General features: G+C 39.0%; 1 protein-coding gene across 6 annotated transcripts in view; it reads right to left on the reverse strand.

Moving 5' to 3' along the window:
- The window catches only part of GOLGA4 (golgin A4), a 114,213-nt gene extending 96,405 nt beyond the window's left edge, over positions 1–17,808 (reverse strand). For 2 of the 6 annotated variants that reach the window (XM_026496713.4, XM_044383295.3), the window contains exons 1-2: positions 17,366–17,808; positions 1,846–1,935 (exon numbers count right to left, since the gene is read on the reverse strand). In XM_026496713.4, coding sequence (XP_026352498.1) covers positions 1,846–1,935; positions 17,366–17,437 — 162 coding nt within the window. In that variant the 5' untranslated portion in view covers positions 17,438–17,808. The remainder of the gene's footprint in view (positions 1–1,845; positions 1,936–17,365) is intronic. The other 4 variants (XM_026496714.3, XM_048216198.2, XM_044383297.3 and 1 more) reach the window with 4 other exon arrangements.
- Positions 17,809–18,260: the final 452 nt, after the last annotated feature.

Consider the following 18,260-nt stretch of genomic DNA (forward strand, 5'->3'; position numbering starts at 1 on the left):
CCTCACACCATGTGAAAAAAATCATTTCCAAATGGAATGTAGATCCAAATGTGAAAAGTGTAACAGGATATGGGAGGATGGGCAAAATGGGTAAAGGAGAGCAAGAGGCTTCCTGTTATGGAATGATTAAGTTACAGGAATAAAAAGTACAGCATAGAGAACACAGTCAAAGATATTGTAATAGCATTGTATGGTGACAGACGGTGACAGGTGGCAGCCACACTTTTGGTGAGCACAATATAACTGACAGACTTGTCAAATCACTATGTTGTACACTACACCTCAATTAAAATAAATGATTTTTGAAAAGTAAAACAGGAAAATACTCTCAGGGTAAGAATTCTTTAAAAAGAAACAAAAACACTAGCAAGAAAATAAAATATTGATAAATTGGAATACATTAAAACTAAGAATTTTGGTTCATCTAAGGACACCATGAAGAGAATAGAAGGGTAAGCCACAGAGCAGAGGAAGATATCTGCTAGGCATATATCCAATAAAAAGCTTCTATCTATATATGTTAACTGGAATTTAAATAAAAACTTGAAACAAAAAAAAAAAGAAAAAGAAGAAACATCGAGACACAGAAAAAAAAACTTCTCATTACAAGAAAAAAAATTTGTAACTATATATGGTGATGAATGGTAACTTTAGACTTATTGTGGTGATCATTTCAGTGTATTCAAATATCAAATCACTACACTGTACACATGAAATTAGTGTTATATGCCAATTATACCTCAACAAAAAAACTCCTATCCAAACCATATAAAAAAGAACTACAAATCAATAAAAGACAAACCAAGAGAAAATGAGCAAGATACATAAACAAGCACTTTACAAAAAAAGATACCAAATGGCCAATACACAGATGAAAAGTGCTCAATCTTATTAGCCATCAGAGAAATGCAAATTAAAACTATAATAAGAGAACACTACACACCTATGAGAATGGCCGAAATTAAAAAGAGAGCACCAGCAACTTTCAGAAACTCCTGGTGGAAAAGTAAAGTTCTACAACTATTCTGAAAAACAATGGGCATTATCTTCTAAAGCGTTAAAACTCTATATACCTTTTGACCCTGTGTTCTACTCCTAGGTACAAAGCAAAAGAAATGCAGGTACATGTGTACCAAAAGAAATGTACAATGATGTTCACAGCAGCATAATTTATAATAACCCCAAACTGTAAACAACCCAAATGTTTATAATGTTCACAACAGAAGGCATACTTAAGTGGTACTATAAAGAAAAGGAAAGAAACAGATACCAAAAGGTCAGGATGATAGTAATCTTTGGGGGGGAAGAACACAGCGCTCTAATGCTAACAGTGTTCCTTTTGGAACCTGTGGTGGTTACATGAGATTTACTTCATAATAACTCATTGGTTTCTGCATCTCTGTTTTACTCTCTTCTGAACCTGTCTCACATGTTCACAGCAAAAGAAGTTCAAAAAAATCTAATCTGAGCTATGCAGCTAGCTACAAGTCTCACAGAATCAGCTAAATTCACAGATTCTAGTCAACAGCTTAAAAATATAGAACTTTTCCCTATATGACGCTATGTTAAACAAATTATTATTAAATTATGATAAGCCTCAACTATTAAAGGCAGAGGATAAAGGTATATTATCCATTCAAATTAAGATTCTCAAAGAAAACATACTTTACAAAAGCATAACTACTATTTACAAAAAAACAATACTAATGTTATTAATAAAAATAACTAGCAATTAAACAATTGACCTGTCAAAATAATTTTCCATTTTATTATCAACAGTAGCCTGCATTTTAGATTAATAAGCTTCTTATAAGAGGTTTATTAAAGAAGAAATTCCAAACTTACCTCTCTATTAGGTGTACCTTCATCAAGTTGCTCTGTAAATGAAGATGTCCTGCTCCTGGTTCTTGTTGGTGTTGAAGAATTGGAGGGAGCCTAGATTTAAAAATTATTGCACAAATTAGAAAGACTACATTGGCTAACGGACTATGTATTGTGTAGTCCTTCTCTCAGTTCATGCCAAAGAACCCCATGAAAGAAAGGAAAAAAACAAACACATGAAAAAGAAAACAATACCTAAAACAAGCAACTAGAAGACCTAGGTTGCCTACTGGGTCCTTGGTCTGATTCTGCCACCAACTAGAATTGTGACCTTAGCCACCAACCAGAACTGCGACCTTAGCTAAACTAACTTTTTGAGGGCTATGTGTCCTCATATATAAAACAAGGTTGTGATGTTAACATAAGATGATAACATCAGGGGAAAGTGAAACCAGCTGAGGAGTATATGAAAACTGTACTATTTTGGCAACTTTCCTATAAATGAAAATTATTCCAAAATTAAAAGTTCAGTAAAAAAAAATAAGATTGTCAATTCAATCTTTAAAGTGCCTTCCAGCTCTAATATTCAATACTATGTAATGCACAAGTAAACATCTCTCTAGTTAAGGGCCTTGCTTTAAGTCTACCTTGCACACCACAGCTAGATCGTAAGATGCCAATCCATTTAGTTCTGTAAAGGAGAGCCTGACTCCTATAATTTTCAGTACAAAAACCCTCAGGAGAAAGGGCCCAAAATTTAAACTAGAAGGTTGAAGTCTACTCTAAGGTGAACTAAAAAGAGTCCTGAAAGTATAAACCCTCCCTCACCCATAATAAAATAGATCTGAACTCATCTACACATAGAAGTCTTGACGTCTTACCCTTTTGTAGTCTGCAAAGCTCTACATCAGTAAAAGGCCTTTAATAAATATTTGTTAAATAAATGATTGAATGAATGAACCAACGGAACCCTGATCTGTCAAGTGGGCACATACTGTTGCGGCTAGGCTGGAGCAGAGAGGTCATTAGGAATAGTGTACGCACATACACACACATACATATTTACGTTATAGTAAGCACAACATTTCAAATTAAGGTAGATGTTCCATAAATGGTTTTGGGACAAATGGCCATCCATACAGGGGAAGAGACACCAATCAGATGCTTACTTCATACTTAAGCTATATTAAAGATTTCATTTTTAAGTTTTTATTTAAATGCCAGTTAACAAACAGTGTAATATTACAACAGCCGCTGCTCATCACAAATGCACTCCTTAATCCCCATCACCTATTTAACTCATACGAGAGTTTATTTCTAGAATCACTGAATGGGAAAGAGATTTTTCTGTCAAAACCAGAATCAAAAGGAACAATTTAATTGGGTGGAGGGGGGGAAATATCAACAAAACAATGACAAAAATTTAATAACCCTTTTTTTTCCTAAACAGCTCTTGTAACTCCATAAGTTAGAACTCAGAAAACTTAACTCAGTCTCCCTCTCATCTAGGGCAGGTGACCTGAGCTCCACCAATGAATATATCCACTTATGACTCAGTGAGGGATGTGAGAAAATAGACGTACAAATTTAAAGTTCATCATCTGGTGAGCAATGGAGACAAAGCTTTATGCAGTTGTACAGAGGAATTATTGATTCAGCTTTCCAGACACCAGGAAAGGGCTACTTTTTGACAGTGACCATCCAATCACTTGGAAAGTATACCCCTACTATAAATATTTACAATCTTTATACTTTGGCTTCATGCGAGCCTAATCAGTAACTGAGAACCTCATCACTCTGGATTAATTAGCAAAATCAAATGTTGAAGTTTGCAAAGTTGAAGAATAGGTAGGTCATAAAACACACTGTCTTCAGAAAAGTAGTACCACCTGGCAGGCTTGGCCTGATGACTGGCAGGTCTTCCCCCGGAGTTGCAAGAGTAAGAATCACATACATTATGTATGATAGTAAAATATAAAACATGCATAAGAAAACTAACTGTACTTGACCATTTATCAGAAGGTCCTGGATCTTTAAAGGGCTATCCTCACTTCAAAATATAAAGGGATTTAGATTCCTCCAAACTAAACTTCGTCTTGTTAATTCTCATGGCCACGAGAAATCTGGACAGGTTTCTAAGCTATTTCTCACAATTAATATCTTTATTGCCCACCAACGGATTATTAACTAACCATTGGCCTCAATTTCAGTACAGGAAAAACTATTTTAGTCACGGTGATAGGAAGAATTCTAAGATGACCCCAAATGACCCCTCACCCTGTGAATATGATGAGATCACTCCCCTGACTATCTCACATTACATAGTAAAGGATTTCTACAGGCATATTTAAAGTTTCTAACCAGTAGTCTTTGAGTTAATGAAAAGATTACCCGGATGGGTCTAGCCTAATCACAAAAGCCCTTCAAGTAAGAGTCTAGAATGCAAAGGCAGACACAGAAGGTAAAGAAATGCACCCCTGCTGTCCTGAAAGAAAACAAAATGCCTATGTGGGCCAAGTGACAAGGAACTGCAGGTGGCCTCTAGGAGCTGAGTGGCCCCCTTCATCAGCCAGGAAGAAATAAGGGCCTCAGTCCTGTAACCACAGAGGACTAAATTCTACTACAGCCACATGAGCACAGAAGAAAACCCTAAGCTCCAGATAAGAACACAGTCTGGATGACACCTTGTGAAACTCTTCGCAGAGATGCCAGTGAGTGGCCCACGCCAGACTTCTGACCTACAGACTATGAAGTAACAACTGCGTTATTAGGCACTAAGATTGTAGTAATTTTGTTATGCAACATAAGAAAATGTATACAATCACTTTTGGGAATAATAAACCTTGAGTGGCTTGTCCCTATACCATGACTTTTCATTATCCATCAAGACTCTGCTCAGATGTCACCCTGACTCTCTCCAGAAATGCTTTCCTACGTGCAGCCACAGCACCCTCTACACACTACTACCATACTAGGCGTACTTGTCTCTCAACCCCATGGCACAGAGACTATATCTACCCTTCAAGGCAAATGCAACACCCAGCAAAGCACCTTAGGAGGCCCTATTCAATAAATAAGTGCTCTAAAATTACAAATATATATATTTGGAGATATATATATACATATATATGTATACACACACACACACACACATACACACACACATTTTTTTTTATTTGTATGTATATACTTAATTTATTGGTAGGCTCCACACACCCAATGTGGGGCTTGAACTCACAACCCTGAGACCAAGAGTTGCATACTTTACAGAGTCAGCTACGTGCTCCAACAAATGTTTTTAAATACTTAATCTCTTTTGATCCTCACAACCAATCTGAAAGATAAGCAGGGCAGATATTACCATCCCCAACTTCTCATCTCTGATGAGAAAATAAGAAGGTCAAAATGCTTATGTAGCTTGCCCAAGTTGCATACAAGATCTGTGTGATGGGTCAGGACACAGGTCTTCCAATTCCCTCATCCACTTCCCTGGTATTCTTTAGATCACTGTTTCTCAGATTTTTTTCACTGGGACCCATGGTGTAAAAAGACAAAACAAAGCACCCATTTTACATACAGACACCTCTAAGACAAAAGTTTTACAGAACCTTAATCTTTATGACAGAAGTTGTTATATTTCCTGACCCAGTTTATTCTTTCATTTAAAAAAAAAAAAAGCCAGGGGGTGGCTGGCTGGCTTGATCGCAGGGTTGAGTTCAAGCCCCACGTGTAGTGCAGAGTTTACTTAAAAAAAAGAAAAAAAAAAAAAAGCTGATCTCAACCCACTAAGACTCCACAACCCTCTTAACTGCTTTCACTATACCATGTTGTCCTTATAAGAACAGTGTACATACACACAGCCACTAACTCTTAAATCTAGACTACCTCAAATATATCTACTATATTTTATCTTGAAAAATAAAAACTAAAAAGCATTAACCCTAGGCTGAACAATATAATCTAAAGATAACAAAAACACACATTTTGGATATTCGTATTACTGAAAAGGTCTATATTAAAGTCAAAACTATGTTAACCAAAGTTTATTCATTAGGGGCTCTACTATCTGGGAGTTTTCATGGAAAGAATTAATCAAGACAGCTGAATTATTAGATTTAGAAAAGTATAGATATAAAAAAAGACATAGGTAGAGATATAGATATCTAAAATTACAGATTCAAAATGGTTACGCCTCATTCATACCTGAAGGGCTTTGCAGATACAATGAGTTGTAACCATTTTGAATCTATAACTTTCTGAAATCAATCAACTAATTCTAGTTTCTAAAGATAAAAGGAGAGGCACCTGGGTGGCTTGGCTGCTGAAGCGTCCACTCAGCGGGGAGCCTGCTTCTCCCTCTTCCTCTGCCTCTCCCCACCACTAGCGCAGGCGCACTCACACGCGCACTCTCTCGCTCTCTGAAATAAATAAAATCTCTAAAATGTTTTTAAGATAAAAGAAAACTGAACATAGGGGTGCCTGGGTGGCTCAGTGGGTTAAGCATCTGCCTTCAGCTCAGGTCATGATCCCAGGGTCCTAGGATGGAGTCCCGCATCAGGCTGCCTGCCTCTCCCTCTCCCTGCCACTCCGCCTGCTTACACTCGTGCTCTCTCTCTCTCTCTCAAATAAATAAATAAAATCTTTAAAAAAAAAAAAAAAAGGAAACAACATAATTTAACATTTAACATTTTTTCTCTTTATTTAACAAGAATAATGCTATGAAAAAGGAAAAGACAGTAAGAAACAGCCCTTAGAAACTCTAAAATAAGATAGCCAAAATTAAAAATTCAATTGAAGAGTTAAATACGTTGTCACTCTTGTAAATACGCTACTTGTAGTAAGTCTTCGCTACTCATTTTAGCCTGCTACTAGTTTAGAAACTGGATCACTACATTTATTGGAACTGTAGACAAAATAAGTATAAGGAAACTCTAAATGAGGGTTTTTTTAAGCTTCCTTATGAATAACTTAGATTAGCTGTGGAATGTGAAGTTGGTGACACTAAAATCTGGGACGCCTTCTGACTTATTTCCTGGTTCTCAAGTTATGCCCCAAAGAGATAAGATGTTATCCTTATTCATGCATAAAAAAATCTGGCTTCATTTCTCCCTCCCACACCCACTGACAATCAATCATGGCAAGGACACACCACAGAATCTTTCCCATCACGCCCTGCTGAAAGTCTCTCCCCAATCTATTTGATATCCCAGCTCCACAGGAATGGCCAAAGTAACTTGGAGTTAATTCTTCACATAAACTTTTATATTCTAATTACCAAAAGTATTAGAGCTTTCACCATGTCCTTCGTAAAGCACCTTCTGCATCCTGACATCTAAAATAGAAGTGCCAGAAATGAAATATTGCTGCTCATGTTATAAATGCTTACCTCAAAACCAGCCCTTTAATATAGTCAAATCCACTCACCCAAAAGTAATTTAAGGAAACTTCCAATTAAACACAGCAGATGGAGTATAGGCTCCTATTTTCTCTGCCTCCCAAAGAGTTAAGAAATTTCAACCAGAGGTGCTTGGGTGGCTCAATCAGTTAAGCATCTGCCTTCAGCTCGGGTCATGATCTCAGGGTCCTGAGATCGAGCCAGACATCGGGCTCCCTGCTAAGTGGGGAATTTGCTTGTCCCTCTCCCTCTGCCCATCCCCACTGCTCATTCTCTCTCAAATAAATAAATAAAATCTTAAAAAATATATATGAATGAAAGAACAGTAAAGATTTAACACAACTGAGAACACTACAACCCCAAGGAGCTACAAAAGAGAATAGTAATGAGAAGCAAGCCTATTTTCATCCCCAAAACCATGAAAAGACTTAGAACTTAAAGCAAAAATATAACACAAGATGCAAAAGTGAAGAGACAAGACCAAAAACAGGAACACTGGTTGAAAGATCCCCAGGTCCCTGTTCTACCTTACAGAGCCTCTGAAGAACGAGAGGTTTATTTGTGGGAGCCAATAAGGCTCCAAACTGGTGAAACCAAGCACCGTAAGATAGGAGTGAAGGGCAAAGTATACGACTAACCTTAGTGGGATTAAGCGGTATCTGTGCAGTGAATCAGCCCTGCTTCCAGAAGGTTGGCAGCTTGGCTTATAACCCCCTCACCTTTTCTCCTCTGGAGAAACCAAATGACCTCCAGACCTGTGGTTACCAGCATGAAGATATTTCCCACAATAATAACCCAGCAGAGAACCCCAGTGTCTCTGTCACATGCTACCTCCAAACAGCATCAGACTTTTAGTGTCTCACCCTTAAATATGAATGGAAAGCCCAGAGCACTCAATAAAGTTTCCAAAGTAAAAAAGTGAGCCAGAAACAAGCAAAAACACAGCAACTAGAAAAAAACAAAACAATAAAGATTAAAAGAAAACTTAAAAAAAAAAAATCACCATTATTCTGAGAAATAGCATATCTGTATAACAAGAACAATGCTATGAAAAAGGAAAAGACAGTAAGAAACAGCCCTTAGAAATTCTAAAATAAGATAGCCAAAATTAAAAATTCAATTGAAGAGTTAAATAAGTTGAAGAAATCTCTCAAAAGTAGAGCAAGACAAAACACAAGACACAAAATCAAAAAACCCAAAATAGAACATAAATGGTAAAAAAAAGAAAAAAGAGAATCTACCTTGAAGGCACAAAAGCTACCAAACTGCAGCTCAAAAGAGAAGAGAAAAAATAAAGGAGAGGGAATTATCAAAGAAAAAATATGTAAAAGTTTCCAAGAATGTAAGCACAGGAGTGGCACCATACAATGCCCACTGAGTGTCCAGCACAATACATAAAGAAATCCATACACAGGCATATTTACCATGAAATTTCAGACAACAAGATGTAAAGGGAAGATCCTAAAGTCTCCAGAAAAAAAAAAAAGCAGCAGAATGACAACGGACTTCTCAACAGCAACAGGGCAAACAGAAAACAATGGATCAATGCTCCCAAAATCCTCCTCCTTGGCAGGAAATCAGTAAATATGGTTTACAATGCACAACTCAACAAAGAGCAAAGCAACAAAAGGTTATTATTAGAAATATGAAGTTAAATATCTGAGCAAACAAAATATTGAGAACATGGAGAATAGGACTGGAGGGTTGGAGCAGACAATGGTTTTTTGCATAATATCCTTTCAGTAGTACCTCACCTTTTAAAACCATGTAGCATATTAGTTTGATAAAAATAAAAGCAAAATTTTATTTTAAAATTTTAATTAAAATCATAAGTATTTAGTGTGTTCAATACAAGATACCCAATAAAATTTAAAACATACAGATTAAAAGATCTATTTCTCAGCTTAAATCTCATCCAATAGTTGATAATGAATAATAAGTGGACTGATATTCTCAACACTTCAGATACTAGCTATTGTTAACAGCATATTTCAAGGCCAATCACATGGTTTATGCTAACTTAACTGAGTCTACAAAATAAATAAGATAGAAAAATCAGGTAATATCCTTACAATCGAAGGAATATACACTTGTTGAGAATTTGTAATTTAAAAGTCTCCCTCTGTTGTTCCCCCCTGCTTGTGCTCTCTCACTCTCGCTCTCTCAAATGAATAAATAAAATCTTAAAAAAAAAAAAAAAAAAAACACATAGGGGCGCCTGGGTGGCGCAGTCATTAAGCGTCTGCCTTCGGCTCAGGGCGTGATTCTGGCTCAGGGCGTGATTCCGGCGTTCTGGGATCGAGCCCCACATCAGGCTCCACTGCTGGGAGCCTGCTTCTTCCTCTCACATTCCCCCTGCTGTGTTCCCTCTCTCACTGGCTGTCTCTCTGTCAAATAAATAAATAAAAATAAAATCTTAAAAAAAAATACACATAAGTTCATCTTCTAACATATCTAACTTTTATTTATTTTTTTAAAGATTTTATTTATTTATATTTATTTGACAGAAAGAGAGCACAAGCAGGAGGAGCCGCTGGCAGAGGGAGAAGGAGAAGAGGCTCCCTGCTGAGCAGAGAGCCGGATGTGGGACTTGATCCCAAGACTCTGGGATCATGACCTGAGTCAAAGGCAGATGCTTAACCGACTGAGCCACCCAGGCGCCCCTGAACTTATGTTTAAATACATCATGATGATTAGGTTTCTAATATGAGTGAAAACTGAATACTATCATTTACCTCCTCTCCCTCCTAAAAACCCACTGAAATGAAAGTTAAAAAAAAAAAAAAGGTAGAGGGGCGCCTGGGTAGCGCAGTCGTTAAGTGTCTGCCTTTGGCTCAGGGCGTGATCCCGGCGTTCCCGGATCGAGTCCCACATCGGGCTCCTCCGCTGAGAGCCTGCTTCTTCCTCTCCCACTCCCCTGCTGTGTTCCCTCTCTCGCTGGCTGTCTCTCTGTCACATAAATAAATAAAATCTTAAAAAAAAAAAGGGGGTAGAAAAACATAGATTAATTAAAACTCAAGAATAAAACAGAGAATATCAACAGTGAAAAGATAATGACAAATTTCTGAAGAATCGAAAGCAAAAGGATTCAAATTGGTGGAGAAATCAGGACAAAGGTAGCCGTAACTCCAAATTTGCACAGAAGGCTGAAGAAGAGGCAGAAGCAAATTCTTCCAATGGGGGAGGGGGGGGGAAGCAAGCACAGGTTTAGAGTATTAGAATGGGAGATTATTGTTCTCAGGGATTAATTAAGGGTTTGTGTGACAAACAGGTACTTGAGGTCAGCCTCCTTCAACCCAAACATATTTCCAGACAAAGGTAACTGCAAAATATAATGAGCAACCTACCTTGTAGGAGTTAGCTCTTCAACAGTGGGGGCTGGTACCACAAAGTAGCAGGGTACCAATACACCTGAGTTTGCCCACTGCAACCCCAGTCCCACCCAGTTTATGCCAGTTTATGTTCCAAAATCATTATTAGAAGTAGTGTCCCCTTTCATTCTCAAGAATGTTTGCATGATAAATTATATGGTCACCTTTCAAAGTAGGTAGACCCTCTTTGTTTGGGCTGGCAGAGAAGGGATCCTCTGATTGTTCCCTTTCCTAAACACTCTCCACACAGGGCAGAGGCACATAAGAGCAGAGAAAACCCATGTCAGCTGTCAAAACAAATCACCTGCCAGGACTTCATAAATACAAATGAACATCCAACAATCACAAGACATTTTTCTTAATAACAACAACAAAACCAACCAAGATGACCAGTAAGAATATAAGTGACCCAAAAAAATCAGATAAATCAAGAAACAGAACTCAAACATGGATATGTATATATATATATACTATATAATGCTTATCCTCTCAGAGTTTTGATAAACTCTAGTTTCTTTAAACAACCATAAGCTGCTACTAAAAAGTAAAATAAAGCAACAAGTATAAGCACAGTGGTTAAAAACAATGGGCTTCTGAGCCACACTACCTAAATTCATCTCAGCTTTACCACAGATTAACTGTGTACCAGAGACAAGTTACTTTACCTCCCTTAGCCTCAATTTCTTATCTGTAAAATGGGGATAATACAAGTCATATGTCATATTATTTCAGGTTTTAATTTGGAAATCATGCAATACAACCAAGAAAAGTACCTGATTGATAATAATTACTCAATAAATGTTTACTAGTGTTATTTGTAAAAATTAAATATATGGTTACTAGAATAAATTTAATCATTTAATAAATTATTAAATTTATTCTAGTAATAAAAATTGAAAAAATCTCTCAAAACAATAGAACAAACAGGAAAAAGGGAATATATAAAAAGAAAGTTAGAATACACAAAGAAATTGTCCAGAAAGATTAATAAGATTTTTAAGGGGTGTGGGGTCAAAAAACAACAACAAAGAACTAAAAGAAGAAAATTGGGAATTTTCTAAAATCAGGGAAGAAGAGAATAGTCAAAGATCAGGTTAACTACAATGAAGAAAGAACAGGCTTGGAATTAGACTTCTCAACTGCAACACAGGATGCTGGAAGATGAGGAGAAAGAAAGATGCTCAACACTCTGAGGGAACATTTCCCACCTAGAATTCCACAAATAAATGTGAATGTCTTACTAATACCTTGTGATTTAGAAGGTGAAGGAACCAGCCACTATTGGTTAAAATCCTGTCCTTTTAGAGCCCTGACCTTCATTATTAACACATTAACTGAATTCTACATCAGTTTCCAGCCTTGCTCTCTTGCCTGGGCCCTGGATGATGCCCTTTGAATTCTCCTACAGTTTCCACAGGATGTAAAGTTGAGGTATGTAAAACTACACCCATGTCTTGGGATCTTTGACTCTCACAATTTAACAAACTGGGTTAATTCATCCCAAAAGCTAGAAAGACAAAACTTCTCTTAGAACTTTTTCCTCTAGCTCTATCAAACTAAAAAGCAAACAAAAGAACTCTGTATGGCCAGTACTCTATTCAAGTTTCAAGGCACATTTTTTTTAATCCCATAAAACTAGGATTGTTTTATTATTTAAAATATGAGAACTTGGGACGCCTGGGTAGCGCAGTCGTTAGGAGTCTGCCTTCGGCTCAGGGCGTGATCCTGGCGTTATGGGATCGAGCCCCACATCAGGCTCCTCTGCTGGGAGCCTGCTTCTTCCTCTCCCACTCCCCCTGCTTGTGTTCCCTCTCTCACTGGCTGTCTCTCTCTGTCAAATAAATAAATAAAATCTTAAAAAAAAAAAAAATATGAGAACTTAATGCACATTCTATCTAAAGAATTATCAACTGCCACTATATGCTACTGGTCAAAATACAGATTATTATATACTAATGTTCTCCTTGGGAATTATGGTTTCCCCAAGTTCAAGGTGGAGGGTAATTATTTAGTAAACCTGGATTTACAGTAAGGCTATGTTCCTTCAGAAAGGGACTCTTTTCCCTGCTTTCTGGGCATTTTTTAAAATTTTCTATTACATAAACTATTATTCTGGAGTCCCACTTCCTACTGTTTTTAATTATTTTTATTGTGGTGAAATGTATATAACATAAAAGTTACCATTTTAATCAGTTTTAGGTGTATAGTCCAGTGGTGTTAAGTATATTCACACTGTTGTACAACCATCGTCATCATCCATCTCCAGAACTTTTTCATTTTTCCAAGCCAAAACTCTACCCATTAAGCAGTAACTCCCCAGTTCCTCCTCTATCCAGCCCCTAGCAACCACCGTTCTATTTTTTGTCTCTATGAATTTGACTAATTCAGGTACCACTAAGTGGAATCATACAATATTTGTCCATTTGTGTCTGTACTTTTAACTTTTAGTAATATTTGGAAAAGGCTAAAAATGTTTAAAAATATTTTTTATTTATGTTGGGGTGCCTGGCTGGCTCAGTCAGAGGGGCATGCAACTCTTGATCTCACGGTCATGAGTTTGAGCCCCACATTGGGTGTAGTGATTAAATAAAATAAAATTTAAAAATATATTTTTATTTATGAACTACATATATCCCAATTACAATGTATTCTATATTATTTTTTAATGTTTATTTTATCCAATTCATTCTGTAAGGTTGCCTTTAGATAACAGCTTGAGCAACAGAAACTTGATCAAGGCAAAAGGGCCCACAGCGACCACCTGGCTACATACAGGCAGGCCCATCAGACAACCCACCTCAAAATATCCATAGGCCCTAACTGACCAATGCGCTACTTACAACCAGGCACAGTTACCAAAAAAAGGTAAAATTCTGTATATCCCCATTTGTACTCACCTTCTTGCTTTAAATACAGCCCCCACTCACTGCCTCCCATTGCAGTCTGTTTTGCTGTCCTACCAGCTACTCCCTTGAGGTATATCCAATAAACTTCGATCTCCTTTGTTCTGCCTTGTATGAATCCTTTCACCGCCCACGCCACCGGCCCCCACCTGATCAGGACACTCCACATTTGGGGGGCCCCCATCCAATCAAGACAGATACCACATAGGAATTTAAAAATTCAAAACAGATATTCATTGTTTAAAAATAGTGTAAGTGGGGCGCCTAGGTGGCTCAGTTGGTTAAGCATCGGACTCTTGATTTCATCTCAGGGTCCTGAGATCAATTGGGCTCTGTGCTGGGTATGGAGCCTGCTTAAGATTCTCTCTCTCCCTCCTCTCCCTGCTACGCCTCATGCACACACTCAAAATACATGCTCAAAATAAATAAATAAATAAAATAATAATAATGTAAGTGCGGGCACTTGGGTGGCTCAGTCAGTTAAGCATCCCCCTCTTGATCTCAGCTCAGGTTTGGATCTCAGGGTGGCAAGTTCAAGCCCTGCATTGGGCTCCACACTGGGCATGGAGCCTACTTTTAAAAAATAAATAATAATAATAATAATATAAGTGAACCTTGATTTAAAATTTTTTCAACTTCATTTTTAACTAGTGATAAGGCTGCAAGTCATCATCAGTGTTGAATAAATAATTACTTCAAACAAGGAATGGTGCAAATAACCTTAGTAGCAACCAAACAGAAGTGATTAGGGAACATTAAAAGGCTATTTCTTGTTTTTATTGAATGCTTTCAAACTCTTAAGGAACCCTATACTATATCATTATTATTATTGCTAGAAAGTTTTACAAATATTGTGATGTAAATGCTTCATTTATCCCAGAAGTATCTATGCCTGACAACTCAATCTATTGGAAAAATACCTATCAGGCCACCTCACCTATGAAAAGCAAGCTAAGAAACAGGAAGTATGCACATAAAGGCCTCCAAACACTCAAAATTTGTGTTGATATACTCCACTGCGCTAAAGAATCCCTCAGGTTCTTGCCCTTATTTCACACAAAATTTTAGAAGTTTGCGTATCTTAAAAAAAAAAAAAATAAGAAGTTGTTTATATACCTTGATTCAAAGCCCACAACAGTTCAAAAGCAGAGAGAAGAAAAACATGTGACAGATAGAGAGCGAGGTTACAAAATTACAAAAAGTAGACCAAGAACAAACAAACAAATCCTCTTGAGTGGGTAAAAGGGAAATGCCTTTCACACCCAGGTAAATTCTTGAGGGCATGGTGCCTTCAACACAAAATAATTTATACTCAAAAATGAAGAAATGATATTATACAAATTCAAGATCCTTTGCTTAAGAAAACAAGGGACAGTGTAATGCTGTGAAAGGACTGGCATCAAAAAAGGTTTTGTGTTTTGTTTTTTTAATTCACCCTTGAAAAAAAATCTTTTAACTCTGAAAACAGTAATCTAGACCGTCTCATCCCGAAGGGTTCTTAATAGCTCAAGATCTGAGACCAGAACAGAATTAAGTTTCTGTGAGCAGATAATCACTAGTTAACTTTTACCTTCTTGATATACATATTATACATACTGTCAAAGAGGACTGTTTTACATTTTTCATACACAGAGTGCTTTTATTTGATCCAGAGACACTGTCTCACCTAATACATTAGTTAGCTCGTTAGCTTTTTTACTATTCTAAAAACGACCTCTGTTAATGCATAAAAGCAATTCATTTTCATGAAGAAAAACTAAACATTATGAATAACAAAAATAATCATATCTCATGAGCACTTCCTTCTTAAACTAATTTCATTGCTTGTATATAAATATACTTTATATACATATTTTCCCCACAAAAGTGGGATCACACTTTACATTCTGCTTCTTAATCTGTCCTTTAACACAAATATCTTTGCATGTTATTACTTTCCTGTAGGCTCTAACAATAGGGGTGTTAGGCCAGTTAATCTCTTTGAACCTCACTCCTTCATCTGTAAGAGTATCTACCTCTTTGGTGTATGTAAGAATTAAATAAAATGATCTGTGTAAAATACAAAACAAAATACCTGTCACACAGTAAGAGCCCCAATAAATGTTGGCTTTTGTTAAAAGCTGCATAATAACAGACTACCTAAAACAACCTGTTAATCAATTTTCTATTTTTAGCCAGTTTTTACCTATTAGCACAATACTGAAATAAAAATCCGTGAGATTAAATCATTAATACATCCTAAGCTTTTTTTAAAAATATTTATTTATTTGAGAGACAGAGCAGGAGAGAGCGAGAGAGAGTGCATTAGCAACAGGGAGGGGCAGAGGGAGAAGGACAAGCGGACTCCTGGCTGAGCAGGGAGCCCTATGTCACATTTGAACCCAGGACACTGGGATCATGACCTGAGCCAAAGGCAGACACGTAACTGACTGAGCCACCCAGGTGCCCCATCCTAAACTTTCTTAGAATAAATTTAGAGGTGGAATCTTGGATCAATGATATTTTATACATTCCCAAATGTAACTACTTTACATTCACTAACACGGTGTTTCCCCATATATCTCATCTCTACCTCACTCTTGATTTTTTTGTTTCTAAATAAATGTGTTTTGTAAAGTTAGAAAAGCTTGCAGTAAATAGTATGCAAAGTAAGGTATTTACTATCTAAATTTTAATCACTATTTACATTTTACTTAGGAGAATGAACAAGCGTTCAGTGTCATATTCCAATGCATTTCAAGCACTTTTACTCTACATGAGCTTTAAAGAGAACTTCAATTTATAGTTGACGGTTGTTTTAATGCAAGTTGATTTAATAATTGTTAGTTTAACAGTTGTTTAAAAGTTGTATAAGACAAATGTATTTTTAAAACTATCTTTAAATGTCTCCAAATAAATCAAAATTCAGCCTTTCTTATAGAAACTCTAAAATTTGAGGAGAGAGAATTGCTCAATCTGTTGAGACTGAGAAAGCCTGGGGAAAATTTAGCAGAAGCCCTCATCTTTGCTCAAGAGACAAGTGCTGCTAGCACCAAAACACATTCTCATTGGTGTCTAGGAGACTGTTTCTTTAAAGTTAACACTGCTAACACGCCCCCTTTTTCCTAGAAACTGTCATTTCCTGAAGCAATAGCAGTCATGAAAAAACAAAGGGAACAAGACTCTTGAAGAAGCAGAAGCCCGGCTGGGGATAAGCAGAACCCCGGCCTGGCCTCCGAATGTCTGTTCCTACGCCTGTCCGGGATCAACCAAGTTATGCGAAGTGACTAACTCGTGACAGCCTCGGGCGTTGGACGCCGGCCACACTGCCACCTCTTTCAGGTCCAACGCTCGTGCAAGCAGCCTGGCCTGGAATAGCTCGACCCTCGGCCCTCACGTCTGGACTACGGGTCGGGAGTCTAGTGGGATCCAGTCCCCTCGGTACTCAATCTCGGGTCGGTGATGGGAGAGCAACTTCAACCAAGAAGTCAGATATTACAAAAGACCCAGGTTTTCCCATCCCACCCTCACTCCTGGGTTGGGGTCTCGGATGGGTAGGGGAACTAGGGGAACCTTCGACAGGGGTCAAAAGTCATGCAAGATAGGAGCCTTCTAACTTATTCTCAGGCCAGGGTCGTGCGTTGGGGAAAGGCTAGAGGTCAGACGTCCCAAGAGATCCGGCCACCCCCTCCCACTCCCCTGCATGGAGTTTGGGATAGGGGCTGAGGGTCCCCAACACACAGGACCCGGGCCACCCTGGACTCGTTCTCAGTCCGGAGTTTGGGGGAGATTCTCAGGTTAGAGATCAAAGGTCACGGAAGAACCTTCCCTCCTCCTGGCCCCCGAACCTGTGTCAAGGGGTGTCGGGAACTAAACAAGAGCAGCGGCCATAGTACCTGAGTCGAGGCCAGCGCCTGCTGGAGCTGCTGTTGCTCCTCGCTTATCTTTTGCTTCAGTTTCTTGAACATGGTGCAGCGCGGGGTCCTGAGTGTGAGACCTGAGGAGCGAGTGCCCAGGGAGACCCGGCCGCGGCGGCGACGGCGGCTTCTCTACACCAGGGACCGTGGGGGCCGGGCCTCACCACCTCCTCCTTGGGCTCGCGGGCGGATCGGGACACTCGTCCTGCGGGTGTCGGCGTCGCCGCCGCCGCGTCTCTTTCTTCTGGGTGCCACTGGTTGGCCTATGCCCCCCATCCAGCCCCGGCAGCGGCGGCGGCGACAACGGCAGCAGGTGAACGGTGTGCCAAAGACGCCTGCGCGGCCTACGTGGAGCTCGCCAGGGGAGCTCTACGGAGCGCCGGAGGGGCCAAGCACGAAGTCGCGCCGGCACATGCGCGCTCGGGCTGTCGCTCCCGAAAGCGGCAGCGGGGAGTAATACGCCGTGTTCTTCGCTGCTCCAATTCATTGCGTGCAGGGATGCCCTCCGAGCTGGGGCCAAGGCTGGTCTGAGCACTGCAGTGACGCACACCCGGACTTCGGCACTGCAGAGTCCCGCACGGAGGGTGCTGCGTCTATTAAGGACGGCAGGGTAGACAGGCCCACCGCGAAGAGCCGCGTGTGTGAGCGCCTGGGGTGGGTGAAGCGGGGAATCCAGGGAACCTGCCTTGCGCTCTGAAGGATGGTGTACTTTTGTTCAGTATTTGTAGTTAAGAGTCTGTATCTTCAGTGCCTGGAACTCCTACTGCTCCCCAGAGGGGCCGTCTTTCCTTCCCTGGACTCTCCCAGAGGTCAAGAAGTGCCTGACACAGACTCCCAGGGTCCAAACGTTTCAGGACGATATTGTAAAATCTCA

The sequence above is a fragment of the Ursus arctos genome, unplaced genomic scaffold (assembly GCF_023065955.2).
Source record: "Ursus arctos isolate Adak ecotype North America unplaced genomic scaffold, UrsArc2.0 scaffold_20, whole genome shotgun sequence".
NCBI lineage: Eukaryota > Metazoa > Chordata > Mammalia > Carnivora > Ursidae > Ursus > Ursus arctos.